The 16,228-nt window shown below is 33.5% G+C and overlaps 1 protein-coding gene across 1 annotated transcript; it reads right to left on the reverse strand.

Moving 5' to 3' along the window:
• Nucleotides 1–394: 394 nt before the first annotated feature.
• On the reverse strand, nucleotides 395–5,531 carry LOC142607292 (tropinone reductase homolog At5g06060-like). The gene is made up of 5 exons (XM_075778737.1): nucleotides 5,380–5,531; nucleotides 1,801–2,008; nucleotides 1,335–1,554; nucleotides 1,123–1,229; nucleotides 395–815 (listed from the first exon to the last, which is right to left on the reverse strand). The coding sequence occupies exons 1-5, from the start codon at nucleotides 5,466–5,468 to the stop codon at nucleotides 633–635; spliced, it is 807 nt and encodes a 268-aa protein (XP_075634852.1). The 5' UTR covers nucleotides 5,469–5,531; the 3' UTR covers nucleotides 395–632.
• Nucleotides 5,532–16,228: the final 10,697 nt, after the last annotated feature.

A 16,228-nucleotide genomic window follows, 5' to 3' on the forward strand; every position in this document is an offset into this window, starting at 1 on the left:
TTAACACACACACAGGGAGAGGGGAGAAGATTTTTTAAAGAAACTTATAGTGGTGTGTATCTAAAAGGGCTTAACTCTTGGATATTTGGGTTTTTTGTATGGCGTTAAATTTGGGAATTTGTCATATATTTTTAGTCCTTTGATTTGGATTTGAAGGAGTATATGCCTAAGAATAGGCCTAATTTTTGTATTTCATTGGTTTGTTACAGTTGATTTGATTTGTTTTTTGGATTTTTTCTAATCTCAAAATCCTAGGGGGGCCGGTAAGTTAATTTTCATTAACTTTCATTTTTTTTCCCATTTTATCAATATTATAAATGGAAAAGTTGAAAAGTGAGGGGGGCCATGGCACCCCAGCCCCTCCCTACCTCTGCAAATGACTCACACGTAAATATTCCAACACAAATATGCATTATATTTATAAATTTAAGAATACAAGACAACGATTTAGATAGATATACAACAATTTTAGAAAATGTCAAGGAGAGAAAGGTTTATGCATCCCATTTGCTACAATCATTTTTTTTTTCTTCTAATTACTGATAGAACTAGTAAGCTATATTTATTTATTTTTCCTTGCAATACCAAAACCATATTCCAATAAGGAGTTTCTGAACATCATTTTCTGCTGCTCATGGGAAGCTGAAGCCATTTACAGTTGTCCCTCCATCAACACAAACAGTCTGACCGGTTATGTAAGAAGCTGCAGGTAGGCATAGGAATGCCACCAAGGAAGAAATCTCCTTTGGCTCTCCTACACGTCCAAGAGGGGTTTGAGAGATAATAGCCTCCACTAATTTTTCATTGCTTAGATACTGCAAAGAAGATAATATAAATTGTCATGATTATCAGGATTCATGAAGTTCTTCCCTTTTAGGTTGGAACCTAACTCAAATAATGACCTCTCTGTAGGAGCCAAGATATTAGAATACTGTAGTAAGGATAAATTCGGTAAATTGTTCCCATTTCTTAGCACATGAAAAAATCAAAACAAGATTATTTGTTACAAATGTTGTTTACTGAGAGTGTGGATTACACTAAATGTGTCATATGTCTTATTTTCTCCCTAAGACATTCAACAATGACCAGATTTTAACAATCTTCAAGCACTAGCACACTTACAGTTTCAACCAGGGGAGTTTTGATAAACCATGGTGCAACAGAGTTACTCCTTATGTTATCCTTTGCCCACTCACATGCCAAATTTTTTGCAAGTTGATTCACCGCTCCTTCAAATAAATATCAGACAGAAGTTGATTGCATTATTCGATGTACAGCTAACATTTATAGCCCATAAGCTTGCAATAAAAAGTTAAATAGCACAAAGAAATTACCTTTAGCTGCACTATATATAGATCCTCCAGTACTTGTGGCTACTACACCAGCAACCGAAGAAATGAAAACAATGCTTCCTGCTTCCGAAGCTTTCAGAAGAGGATAAGCAAGTTGGCAAATGTGATATGCAGATTCAAGATTGGTAGACATGAGAAATGAGAAATCTTCAGATGTGTACTCCAAGGTTGGTTTCAATGTGGACGTTCCCACATTGTTTATCTAAAACCGAATTAGATTAACTATAAATTGAATGTATCAATTGCAAAAGCAAAAATGAAGTGGCTCTGGCCAAGTAATATTCCAATGCCATTTAAATTGTTCATCAATGATTGATCTTGTAAAAATGAAATTGAAGATTTTAGTATAGAAAAGAATGTAAAATGATTATTTACAATTCATCATCTTTGGAGTATGCTTTCAAATGCCACGCAAAATGCAGTGATGTAGAGGAAATAAAGTAATTACAAGGATGTTGAGTTTGCCATTAAACATGTAGGAGACTCTGCTCATTAGCTCCTCTCGTTGGGTTCGAGACACCACATCACAGATTGAACCAGTGACTCGAAATCCCTTCATTTGCCACTCATGTAAACATTCATTGAGTTGGGCCTCATTTCGAGAGCATGTATGTACAGTCGCCCCTAGGCTTGCCAATTCCTCAACAACAGCATATCTAGTCACAACACGTAGTAGTAAATAATAGCAAATAAAAAGAAAAACTAAATAATGTGTATTCTATTGTATTTAGTGATTTTTTTTTTCTAGGTAAACATGTAATATTCAATGAAAGCAGAGAATTAGAAACAAATTACAGGAGGAGGGATAGTCCCTTCTCTATCTCAAGACCAAACAAAAGAACACATTTAACTAGATCATGGTTAACAAAATTAACCTTCCTAAAAGAATGGCTTACAAACCACTAAGAGAAAGAGTTCAAAATTAATTTGGCTTCATCAATATATGTTAGGAATTTAACCTAATTATTCCTCAACTTGTGAGAAATGAAAAATAGAGGAAAAATATGCGCCAAGAAAACTATCGCATGACACAAGATATACGTGAAATTTCATAGCATAATTTCACAAAATCTATATTTATATATATCTAAATGCTGAAGCATAGCGTTTAATGTTATTGCATTCTTGTTGAGCTACATTAGCGCCATATCATCAACCTATTTTCTATATTTTCTCTCTCCTTTTTAATTATTTTTCTCCTTATTACTTCCACTTTACAATTATACATTCTCCAACATTTACTTACTTTTACCTTTTTATCTTCCCACTACTTTATACCTTAACCTTACAATTTCTCTATCCCTTCATATTCCTTTTATTTTGACTCTTCTTTTCTCCATTGTTTTACTATAAAAATTTGTTATTTTCTCTTCCATTCAATCCATATTTTGCTCACACAAAAAGATGAATACTCTCTCTCTCTCTCTCTCTCTCTCTCTCTCTCTATATATATATATATATATATATATATATATATATATGTATGTATGTATGTATATATTCTTTCTTTTGGTGGATGTTTAATTCTTTAGATTGATGAATTTTTATGTTTAACTACTTTAGGTTGATATGATTCGGTTACTGTATTTCTTACTAAGTATAAGATAGAGGGATTAAACTTGGATACAAACCTTAAAAAGAGACTTTTTTTTTTTTGGTATCATTAAATTATTGGCAAAACTAAAGCTTATAATTCATCGCAATACATTAACTTACTAGCTGAGCATGATTATGACAATATTTGGAGTGTTTAAAAATGATTTCCTTGTTGTTGATCTACCAAGAGTGTATTATTCTTTTTATTTTCGGATGAGAAAATAAATAGATCTTGGGTAAAATTCAAAACTCGCTCAATAGGATTAGACTAATGCAACATTACCCAAACTCTTCATAAATATCTAATTTGTTCCCTAATGACAAGCCACATTTAATATTGTTTGAACTTTCTCATGCTCCTTCAAATCTTCTTCTACTTTCTTTTTCATCCTCGATTGTTATTTATTAACTATTTATTATCTAGAGATTACCTTGTGCTTATAATTGCCACAATACAATTACTTTGAGCAAATTGCTATTTTAGATCCACACGTCCAAAACCTAGTTTACCTCAGTGGTTATTACTAAAGTTTTTTAGCAACCATGGTCAATAACTTCTTAAAGATAAGAATTATTTTAGTTGTGTTTGTATTATGATATATATTATTTTATTCTCTTTCTCTTCCCAAATAAATTAAAAATATCTCATCCCTCTCTTTAGTCTCTCACATTTCTCTAGGCCAACTCTCTCTCTCTCTCTCTCTCTCTCTCTCTCTCTCTCAAACCAATCTAAATCTTTTCTCTCTATTGCTTCTCTGACCAAACCAAAATCTTGATCTCTCTCTGTTATAGTAGCAGCTTCTAGGACCAAAGGTGAAAGCGTGGTGGTGGTAACGATGATGGATCAGCTAGGTTTTGCTTGTGATTGTAGGGTGTGTTTGAATCGGTGTTTTATGGATTTAAATTGGTGGGTTAGTTTTGAATAGGTAATTGAATCAATGATTTATGGGTTTAAATTGGTGGGTTAGGTTTGAATCGGTGGTTTATGGGTTTAAATCGGAGGGTTAGGTTTGAATTAGTGGTTTATGGGTTTAAATCGGTGTGTTACGTTTGAATTAGTGGTTAAATTGGTGGGTTAGGTTTGAATTGGTGGTGCTGGGCTTGGTTTCGATGGTTGTTGGGCTTGTTCTAGTGATTTTTTGAGTTTCGGTTGCTGCTAGGGGTTTATTTGAGTTTCAATTTTTGGGAGTTTTGGGTTTAGTTCGCAGGGGTGGGTAGTTTGGGTTTTGGGTTTAAGTTTCAATTAATTTGAATCGGTGGTTGTGGTGGTAGGTGGTGTGATTTGGGTTTCTCAACGATGGTGGGCTTGTTTGTTGGTTTGGGAGTGCGTTAGTTGAGTGTTGTTTGGTTTGTTTCAAAGGAAGAGATAAAAATGGAGTGGAAGAGAGAGAAAGAGTTGGAGAGGATGAGAGAGAAATGATAAATAAGTGAATAGTGTTGAAAAATAAGAAATGAAATGTATGGTGAGTTGTAAAATGGTATAGTAAAATAGATAAAGTAATTTTTTAATATGTAATATAGATATTGTTTTAGATACCCAGATGCGAATGCTCTTAAGTGTCTAAAATTACCCCAAACTTAATGAGTGATTTTTTATTGGAAAATGTTAACAAATATCTTAGGGCATTAGTTTATGGAGTATTTTTAGAAACTTTTTATGGTAAAAGAAAAAAGTAATTGATTTTTTTTAATAGTTTTTAATATTTAGCAGAAAAGTGATATTTAAACTTTCCTAAAATAGTCAATTAACAAATGCCTTATGGTTATGGACACTCAATAACTGGACCTATTTAATTTTAGGCACAAATCTTTTCGGGTCAAAGTCATAGACTCATACCATAGAGATAAATGGTATAATCCAAACGTCCTTCCTAATAATAAGTTGGATATTTAACCAAATAAATAAAAAATAAATTAATCCTAATAAACAAGCAAGCTTTAATTGAAGCTACAAAACCAATTATGCAAGCATAAAATCCAACAAAAATATGAAAATAATACTATTAGATTGCATGTTTTTATTATATCTTTTATACTTGCCAAATTTTAATAAGATCAAAGATCGATTGCTTTGCCATCAAACAAATGTTAAAATTTCAAGTTTTTGTGATCTAAAATTGTGTATAAAAAATAAGTTTATTGATCGAATAGTAAATAACATCTAATTTGAATGAAATTTGATATGCATGTTTAAATAGGGAACATGAAATTCAACGATTAAATTTTTAAAATTCACGCTAAAAAAAGAGATATATAAGAAGTTCTACCTTCTTCTCTCTTTTTCATCCAATCAACTTTTTAAAAAAGTTGCAACAATTCTATAAATGTGGCCATTTATAATTTATTTATCTATATTTAGAAATATTCAATAAGAATGCAATTCCAAGCTAAAATCAGAAGTAAAAAAACAAAGCATAGGCAGAGAAATAACCCGATTCCTTTGGTTCCACCCGTGACAAGAGCGGTCATTCCTTGAAGGGACCACCTGCTTTCCCTATTACCCGTTTCTTGTCGCGCCATTTACCTTTTTGTCGCTTCAATGTTTGCTGTGTAAGTAGTAGTGCTTTCTACTTCTCGGAATGGGTTCTATTTATATTGGCCGTAGAGAAAATTTACTATGAAAGATGCATGTATCCAACATGTGAGACTTCTATGTGATAAGGCAAAGATAGTCAATAGATAACAAGGCGGCATTAAGGTTGTCTCAACTACTGACATCACACATGACATCTCTTTGCCCACAGATTTTTCCTCAAAGAAGTTTACTTTTACGAATTTTCACCAGGGCAAAGTTTAGGAATTAGTTTTAAAAGAAACACTTTCAAACTCTCGTAAAGTAAAAAACAAAATCATATATTAATATAGTTACATATTTTAAAAATTGAACAATTTAATTGCATATTTTTCATGTTTTTAAGACACGTTAAGTTTTATTCAAATCAGATATTATTTGCAATTTATTTGCTATTTGACTTATAATTTTTTTTATGCATAAGTTAAGATTGCAAAAACTTGAAAATTAAACATTTAATTAATAACATAGTTATTTTTTTATAAGGTAATAGCATAGTTATTGATCTTTGATCTTCTTAAAATTTTACAAATATAAAGGGTAAAAAGTAAGAAAATATAATCTAATATTGAATTTATCAAAATTCACATTTAATAAAAAGATATAAAAAAAAAAGTTTGACTCTTTTTATTCATGGGATCTTTCAAATGAATCATTCAAAATTGGAAATTAAATATTATGAAAAGTCCGATTAATGTGTGTCCTACGTTAAGTCATTTATATTTGAAAATATTTTTTCGAAAATTAAAAAAGTATTGACAATTTTTTTAATTTCTTAAAAACTATTTTCAAAAATAGTTAACTTAATGTGTGCCTTAAGGGCACATATGAGCAAAATCATATTATGAAACATGACTTTGTATATCGCTGCCTAATGATGGTAAAGAAGTTGGATTTGGCTTTTTAACAACAAAAAAAGAAAAAAAAAAAAAAGTTGGCCTTGGCTTGGGACCTTTGTGATGGCGACATGTGACATGTTGCCATCACAATTCACAACGGTCCTTTGCACGCATTTGACTAGTTTTGCCTAAAAAAGTTTTAGACGGGATTGTGATCTCACATTCTTTCAAGGCTGTGACTTTTATATTTGTTTTATCCACAGCATGAAAGGGCCATGTATCAGCAGAATGCAGAGGGCCAGACATATGTTCTATCTACAAATTTGAGTAATGCTAAAGGCAAGAATATTTAATTGTTTATATATGGTCGATCATAATTGGAGTAACATTACTTCTAATTATTTGATAAATTATTGGATTATTTGATGAATTAATTTGCAGTTTCTATGTGCTCACTATTGCAATAAATAATTGAATATATAATAAAAAAAACTAACATTTTTTTTTTGAAGCCAAAAAAAAAACTAACATTAAATCATGGTTTTAACTTTTATTTGAAAAAATAACTAATTGAAGGTATAGCTGCGGGAGCTATTGCGGCACTTCATCCTATCACTGTTGCAGTGTAGCAGTAGCTCTATTGCGGTAGTAACAAAAAACACTGATGTATATACATCTTTTAGTGGTGGTTTTGGTTTATTGTAACTGGCAGAAAACCGCCGCCATATGAGGTTAAAATTCGTATTAATTGACTTTTAGCAGCAGGTTATGTATGCCGCTATAGGGAATTGATTAAAACAGATTAATTACAGTTTTAGCGGAGGGAAGAAACGCCACTATATGTGCGATTCTTTTGCGGCGGGTAGAAGTGCCGCTATATGTATGAACCTTTAGCAGCGGACAATAAGTGCTGCTATAGGGTTTCTTTTGAAACATAAGCTGTGAACCTTTAGTGATGCTTTTTGACCACCGCTATATGTTCATTTTTTTTTTCAGTGGGTTTTAAAACCACTATTTGTTGATAAATAAATTGTTCACAGGCTTGTTACAAAGAACTTGTAATAGTTTTAACTCTGCTAACACAATACCACAAATGTAACTAAGTAACAACACCACAAATGTCTCCAAACTAAAGTAATATTAACATAGAAATTTATTATCAAATACATGACATTGTCTATAATCACTAATGAGTCAGAAATTTATGATCGTCATTAATTTGAAACCGTCATTAACCAAGAGACAATGTCACGCATTTATTACGTTCATTGATAACAAAATGTAATGAACAAAACAATGGTCACAGAATGAGCTATGAACTTCAGACCAAGATTTTGTAATGCACTAGCTGTTAAGCATAAATACACAATTCATTGCCCATTAATGAGGCACACAACTATAGAAGAAAAAGCAACAGAAGTGAAAGGTACACACAAATACTCTAGGAAAATCACTCTCCAATCTTTTTCTCTCTAAAATCTTTCTCCCTTGCTACTTTAGCATCAGAGGCAGTTTGGCTGATGCCACACCGGCGTGTTACTCTTCCACCTAGTTCATTTTGTAGGTTTTCCTCCAACAGGGACGACCCCAATCACAGCTTCGTCCATCCACTATGATGAGGAGCTCAACTGTTGATTTTTCTGCATCATCAACCACCATCATAAGATTAACAAAAAAAGATGTGGTCTTTTGAATAAAACAACGAATCAAATTAAGCTAATTTTATAATCAAAGTTCCAAAGTATTTAAAAATATCCTTCAACACTTGAAAAAAATGCAATTGTTCTTCCATACTTCTTTGTACACAAAAAAATCCTCGAACACCAAGATAAAACTTATAAGCTGCTTGGTTGATGAGATGCGGCTGATGATTTTTGGAGAGCTGGAGATCGTTGGACCGGAGAAACATCCTACATAAAAATTATGATTACTCAATAAGTGCATATAAATGGAATAGAATGACAAGAAAATATTACCAAGGTAAAAAATGGGAACAAGTTAACTGAAGACATGTCTCTTATGTTTTAAACCTCTAAAAGTCATTTTAAAATTGACATTATAAAAGTCATTTATCATACCTGACTGCATGGTGAAGAAATTTGCTGCATTTTTTGAAGCATGCGAGCCATTCTTTGCTCCAATTCTTCGAATTGACTAAGTCTTTCCTTCATTTCATTAAAACTTGCCAGTTTGTCGTCCATAGTAGCCAAGAAAGCCTTTAGTAGTGCAACTTTGTTTTCCCTTGCTTGACTTGATTGTATTTCAATGTCTGCGAGAGTACTCTTGCTATTTCGACCACTTGGGGTTGGACCAAATTATACCCCACAAATACGACCTTTACGCTCCTTACCCATCACTTTGGCAAAGACATCATTTATTGACCATGCAATACTACCACTTGTGTCAGATGACTGCAATTGATTCGAAGGGTCAGCCAACAATTCTTTCATTTTGTCCTGATATTTGGGTTTGAACAAAACAAACTCCTATTTTTGTGTTGATTTAAATTCCTATTTCTACTCACTAACTCCCTACAAAATAGGATCACTCTTTTGTTAGTTTTAAATTTCCTCCAATCTACAAAACTCACCCCACGTATTCATTTTTTTTTACTTCATCACAGTGTATTTGTTTCTTCTGTCCCCCTTTTTTCAATTTTTTTTTATTTAAATTTCATTACTCTAATCTCACGTTTTTATTTTCCCAAATCTCTTCTTTTTTATTTTATTTTATTTTTAAAAAGACTTCTACTATAAAACCAGTACTATAACTTCTATCCATCCTCATCATCCCAACATCCCCATTAAAAAGCAGTTACTACTTACTACTATGTAATTTCTCACGCTTTTTTTGTTTTTCACTTTCTCACTCACGATATCCTGATTATCACTAACCTCCACATTTGTTAGTCAATTTTATATTTATATTATATTTGTGAAGGCCAAGTTCCATTCTCATCAATCTCATGTTTCTTTTTCTCTATAATTTTTTTTTTTGTTGACAATTTGTTCAATTTGTGCTTTTCAATGGTTATTTTTTAAAATTAAACCCAACTTTAGCAACTAATTGATGACTTCAATGGATTTCATGTTAGGGATACATTTTACAGGGTTTGGAATTGAGATTGGCAAATGCAATCAAGACTCAAACTATTTGTTGAGCAAACAGGTATCTTCCTAAATTCTTTTTAGTATTGATTTATGCATTTATGGGGAAAATAATTTCTTCATCAAACCTTTAGGTTTTTTTTTTTTTGTGATTGGAAAAAGTAGAAATCCCAAATTATAATAAATGCAAATTATTAATCTTTACCCAAAAAATAGAAGAGCCTCTGAGCACGCGCGTAAAATACTCTAAATTAACTTTTACTCAATAAATATTTTGAGTAACCAAACCAAGCATTTTTCTCATCAAAATTTACTAGAATTAAGAGGTTGTATATTGAAGTATATTAAAATATCAAACATACTATAATCTTATAAGAAAAGTTTAAACACAAACTGGAACAACATATATATACATAAAAGCCATGGTTGTCAAGCATATGAACTGCCTTTGTACACAACATATATATAGGATGGGTCAAGCAAGCACCAATAAAATTCAGAACGATGCAAAAATTACGCACACAAAGCTAGAGAAATAATCATCCAATCCTATTAGAGAACCCAAAATACAAGTGTACATCTAAAGCATATGAACTGCCTTTGTACACAACATATATATACATAAACATAGGATAGGACAACCAAGCACCAATAAAATCCAGAAAGATGCAAAAATTATGCACACAAAGCTAGAGAAACAAGCATCCAATCCTATTTTCCCAAAGAAAGTTGATGGACCCATTTTGAACAACAAATTCCTACTTAAGTGAAAGAGGGGTTTCCATTTGACTAATTCAAGACTAAGCAAACTATCAAAAAAAAAAATGCTTGTATCAAATTGGGAGTACACTTGTATATTATCTTGAGATAGAGAAACTTGAGAAGTGGCATGGATAACTCCTTTGCCTTGAAAGTATGTCTATCTTTCCAAAGACACCACATGATACATGACAGAGTTGTAACCCAAATATCCAAATATTCCCAAATTCCTTTTCCAAGAAGCCAATAATAAATTGTAAATAGTCACAATTCTACAGAGATGCATGAATTTACCCTGCCCTAGGCTCCCAAATGTTTATGTTCTTTAGTTTATTAAGATTTTCCCATGTCCCTAGTACATTGCCTGTGAACATGCATGCTCTTTTCATTTTAATAAAACTTATATTACTTCTATAAATATTTATAAAGCTTATTGAGATTTTCCCAACAACACCACTACCATAGAATACAAACAGACTTGCATATAACTATCCTTGTTACAAAAAGCAAGTAATAACTTATGCTGAGAAAGATTAATTGGAGAATAGTTAAAATCCTGCCAAGAATATATTATCCATCCCGCCCTAGTTTCCCAAGTGCTTATTTTCTCTAGCACCGAATTTGATACAAGCATATTTTGATAGTTTGCTTAGTCTTGAATTAGTCAAATGGAAACCCCTATTTCCCTTGAGTAGGACTTTGTTGTTCAAAAGGGGTCCATCAACTTTCTTTGGGAAAATATTCGAGGGAAAGTTTGGTTACTAGGTCATTTTTGGTCAGAGATTTCATCTTATGCTTGGTTTTTGTCAAAAAAGACATGCTGGTTCAAAAGTTATATACAAAATTTTGCCAGACGTCTAAGACTTGAATTATTTGAACAAAGCTCATCTTTGAGACAACTTTGTAGGGCAAAATTATAATATTGTTTCTTGAATTCCTATTTTGTTTACCCCCAACTGTTAGGACATATGTGAATCATGTTAGGAACATATGTCATTTAGAATTGGCTAATCCTTTGACAAAACACACTTTACTTGTAATTGGGTAGATCTAGGATGTGTTTAATACTTCAAGGAACAAGAGTTCAAGTCCAAGTGTTAAAGCCATACAAATTTGTCCAAGAAACAAGTGAAGAAGTGCTGGATTTTAAAGATCGACAGAGAGCATCTATCGAGGTTTAAAAGGCTTTTTTAGCTCGATACTCGACAGTTGCTTGATAGATAAGCTATCTATCGAGATTTACGAAAATCAGATTTTTATTTCTGATTTCACTCAAATCCGTGTATACATGTTTAAACTTTCTTTTCTCACAACCCTAAATATATGTAAGGATTATTTTAAGGGTCGTCACAGTAGATACAAGTGAGTGAAACATTATGCAAAGGTTTTTCACAAGCATACTGTGACCAGAGGCATATGCCTTAGTTCATCTTTCTCTTCAAGAAACTGCTGCGTTTGAACACCGTAGGATTTTGTAACTAAGGAGTTTCGTGATTTTCATCGTGTTGATGAATTGAAGAACTTTGTAGCCAACATCTTTCTCAAGTTGGTGGTTAGTCACGTACTTGAATCCGTACATTAAATTGGTTAGTCACATACTGGAAGTCGTGCATTGAAAAGGAGAGATTGTCACTATAGAACAAGTCCAATTGTGTATTGGGGTAAGAGTTTAACTGTAGGTTGGTATAAGGTATTGAGATTCCTTTACTTGTAACCGCTTGTTGTGATAATAGTGGATTCTCGGGAGCGATGACCTTAAAATCACCCGGTGGGGATTTTGCCTTAGAGGTTTTCCCCATTTGTAAACAAATCACCATGTCAACTTTATTTTCCACTGCATATTAACTTAGTTGGTGATTTGTTTTTGCTACCACATGTATTGCATGTTAATCGAATTAATTAATTAACTTGGCTAAATTAATTGATTAAGTTATCAAAGGGGTCAATACATTCTTTGCCTATCAAGTGGTATCAAAGCAGGCACACTCTGATTAGGGTTAATCTTTGCTGTGTGATCCATTGACCTTTTGTTGTCATGGCTGCAATCGGTATGAAAATATCTTTGTTTTCAAATACATCATGTTTTTCTAATCTCTACTTGATTGAGTGTATCAGACAATGCAAGTCTAAAAGTTATTTGAAATCCATCATGATGATTATTGGAATAGATCTTAGCATGACAAAGAAGAAACTAGACTGTCTCAAAATGAAAATGTGCAAAGGAGTTCGTTTGAGAAGATTGAAAGTTAAAAGCTTTGTTAATAAAAGGCAGATGAGAGAAAACACCATTCCTACTGATTTGTCATCTAAGTATGAGGTGTGCTTCATGATGAAATCTGCATTTAAGGTTATGGACACGTGTTTGTGGTACCTTGATAGCGGCTGCTCAAGACACATGACTAGAGACCGATCTCTCTTTAAGGTTTTCGAGTCTAAGAAACTTGGTAATGTCACTTTCGGTGATTGGAGAAAATCAAAGATTAAAGGAAAAGGAACCATCTCTCTACCTGGATTGCCAGACATTGCAGATGTGCTATATGTAGAAGGTCTGAGAGTTAACCTATTGAGCATAGGTCTGAGAGTTAACCTATTGAGCATAAGTCAGATATGTGATCAAGACATTTTGGTGTTGTTCTCAAAAGGGAAATGCCTTGTGTTGAATGAGTCTGGAAAGAAACTCATACGTGGTGTTCACACTCTAGACAATTGCTATGGTTTGGTCCTTGATGCTGATATTGTGTGCAATAGCATTCGTTTACCAAATGAAGATCTATGGCACCAAAAAATGGGACATGCTAGTTACAAACATCTTTCAATTATATCTAAGTATGAATTAGTTTTGGGGATACCAAAGCTTAGTAGAGTGAACAATGTGGTGTGTAGACCGTGTCAGCTTGGGAAACAGATGAAAGCCAAACATCCAGGCACTCAGACATCCACTACATCTAGACCATTAAAGCTACTAAATCTGGATCTCATGGGTCTAACTAGAACCGAGTCTCTTGGTGGGAAGAGATACATCATGGTTGTCGTAGATGACTTCATTAGGTACATTTGGGTCATTCTCCTAAGATCTAAGTCAGATGCTCCTGAGCACATTGAAGCCTTGTGCATAAGATTGCAAAATGATAGAAGCTTAAAGATTGATCAAATTCAAAGTGACCATGGTAAAGAATTTGAGAACTCTCACATGGAGTCCTTTTGCACTAGATCAGGTATATCTCAAGAATTCTCTGCTCCTATTACTGGTATAGTAGAAAGAAAGAACAGGATTATTCAAGAGATGGTTAGAGCCATGTTGCACAACAAGGATGTGGTTAGAAACTTGTTGGGAGAAGCCGTCAACACTACGTGTCATACGATTAACAGGGTGTATTTTAAACCCGGTACCAAGAAAACTCCCTATGAGTTATGAAAGGGAAGGAAGTCAAATGTTAAGTATTTCAGAATCTTTGAAAGTACTTGTTTCATTCTCAAGGATAGAGAGAATATAGGAAAATTTGACTCCTAAAGTGATGAAGACATATTTCTAGGATACCCCTCTACAAGCAAGGCTTATTGGGTTTAGAACAAGAAAACTAAGAAGGTGATGGAAATTCCCAAAGAAATGTTGTGATTGATGAAGTCTCAAAGTCTGGATTTGAGAAATTTAGTGAGGAAATTCCCAAAGAAATTCTTCCTCTTGAGCCCAAGGATGTTCAAGAAATTGTTGATCAAGAGCCCGCATCTCTAAGTACTCCCGTCACTCCAAGTGTTGTAGAAGGTTCAACAGACATATCTACCTCACTTGATTCTGAATCCTATGAAGAGAAAGGACCTTCCTCCAGGATTATGTTGAATCATCCTTCTAGAGTTATTATGAGAAACATGAATGAACTTACACTAATGAAGCGTACAATTGATAAATGTGTTGCTAACTTTGTGTCATATTCTTGTTATTTGTCACAGGTTGAACCCATCAAGATCGAGGAAGCACTTCAGGATGAAAGTTGGGTTGAGGCTATGTATGATGAACTGCTTCAGTTTCAAAGGAATGATGTCTGGGTTCTAGTGCCCAGACTGGAAGGTGAGCACATCATTGGCACAAAGTGGATATTCCGCAATAAGATTGATAAGGAAGGCAATGTGATCCGCAACAAGGCTCATATGTGGCTCAAGGATACTCCCAAATGGAAGGAGTAGACTATGATGAGACATTTGCTCCAATAGCCTGTATAGAGTCCATTAGGATACTCCTAACCCTGGCATGTCACTTGAAGTTCAAGCTTTATCAAATGGATGTAAAGATTGCTTTCTTAAATGGATTCCTTAAAGACGATGTCTATGTGGCTCAACCAAAAGGATTCATTGATCCACACTTTCTGAATCATGTGTTATACCTCAAGAAGGTACTCTATGGTTTAAAGCAAGCCCCTAGAGCTTAGTATGATGGGCTCACACAATACTTGGTGTCACATGGGTTCACAAGAGGAAAAACTGATCAAACTCTCTTCACCAAAAGGGAAGACGACGAGTTGATACTTGCTTAAGTCTATGTTGATGATATTATCTTCGGGCCGATGAAGGATGAACTTTCTCATATCAGGCCGAGTTCAAGATGAGCATTATTGGAGAGTTAAAGCGCTTCCTCGGATTGTAGATCTGTTAGCAAGAGTCACTTATATTCATATCTCAATCTATATATGTTAGAAATCTTGTGAAAAAGTTTGTTTTGGAATCTACTGGTTCAATTAGAACCCCTATGAGCCCAAATGTTAAACTCACTGTTGATTTGTTGGGTAAAAGTGTTGATTTGTCTCTACATAGAAGCATGATAGATAGTCTCCTTTGACTTATTGCTAGTTGACGTGACATTAGTTACAGTGTGGGAGTGTGTGCGAGATACAAGCTAATTCTAAAGAGTTTCATATGATTGCTTTGAAAAGAATCATAAAGTATGTCAAAACCACTGCCAACTTTGGTGTGTGGTATAGCAAGGACACAAATGATGTCTTAGCTGGGTATTCTGACGTAGACTGGGCTGGGAATGCTGATGATAGAAAGAGTACTTTGGAGGTTGTTTTTATGTGGGCTGGGAATGCTGATGATAGAACATCTTACTGTCTATAATGACAATACTAGTGTCATCAACATCTCTAAGAATCCCATTCAACATCCTCGAACTAAACACATAGAGATTCGACATCACTTCATATGGGAGCTTGTCGAAGATGGTACTCTTACTCTTGAATTCATTTACACTGATGATTAGAAGACTGATTTGTTGACTAAACCTCTTGATAGCAAACAGTTTGAATTCTTTCGCCAAAACATTGGTTTTATGTCCATGGATAAATCTCCTCTTCTCCTCCTCATTCCTTATGCATTTGCATCTAGTTTTATGCTTTACTTTATTTAACATGATTTTGTTTGTTTGTTTTTAGTTTTTCTTTATTTAAAAAAAATTGAAAAAAAAATCAAAAATATAAAAAAACAGTGTGTGTTTTGTGTGCATTGGTACTTGTGTACCTTAGATGGCCATTGAAATAAAGTTTTCTAAACTTTGTATATTTTGTAGCTTAGATGAGCATCTCTATGCACAACTAAGCAAGTAAGCTTTATGGCTCGTGTTTGTGATGAGTAAAATTAAGTAATTTCTTGTACTTAACACTCGTATCACTCTTTTTGATAGGAAGAACTAGAAAATCTTAAAAGAAAGACATAAATAACCATCTCACCACTGTTGCCCTCCAATCATGAAATGACATTTGTATGCTTCGGGATAGCAAAAGTGCAATGTCAAAAGCTTAACATCATTGGGTATTTATTTTCTCTCTCTTATATGCCCATGCATGATATGCTTAATAAAAGAAAATATGCAAAGAAAAAAAAAAGCAAAAAGAATCAAAATACTTATATATAATTGCAAGCATGTCTCCTAGGAGATGTGGGAGTTATAGGATGTACCTCGAAGGTGATAGTTCCCATCAAGCAGTTATGATTGTGTGTGAGTTAAAGTGATGT

Source organism: Castanea sativa, chromosome 8 (genome assembly GCF_040712315.1).
Source record: "Castanea sativa cultivar Marrone di Chiusa Pesio chromosome 8, ASM4071231v1".
In the NCBI taxonomy this organism is placed as follows: domain Eukaryota; kingdom Viridiplantae; phylum Streptophyta; class Magnoliopsida; order Fagales; family Fagaceae; genus Castanea; species Castanea sativa.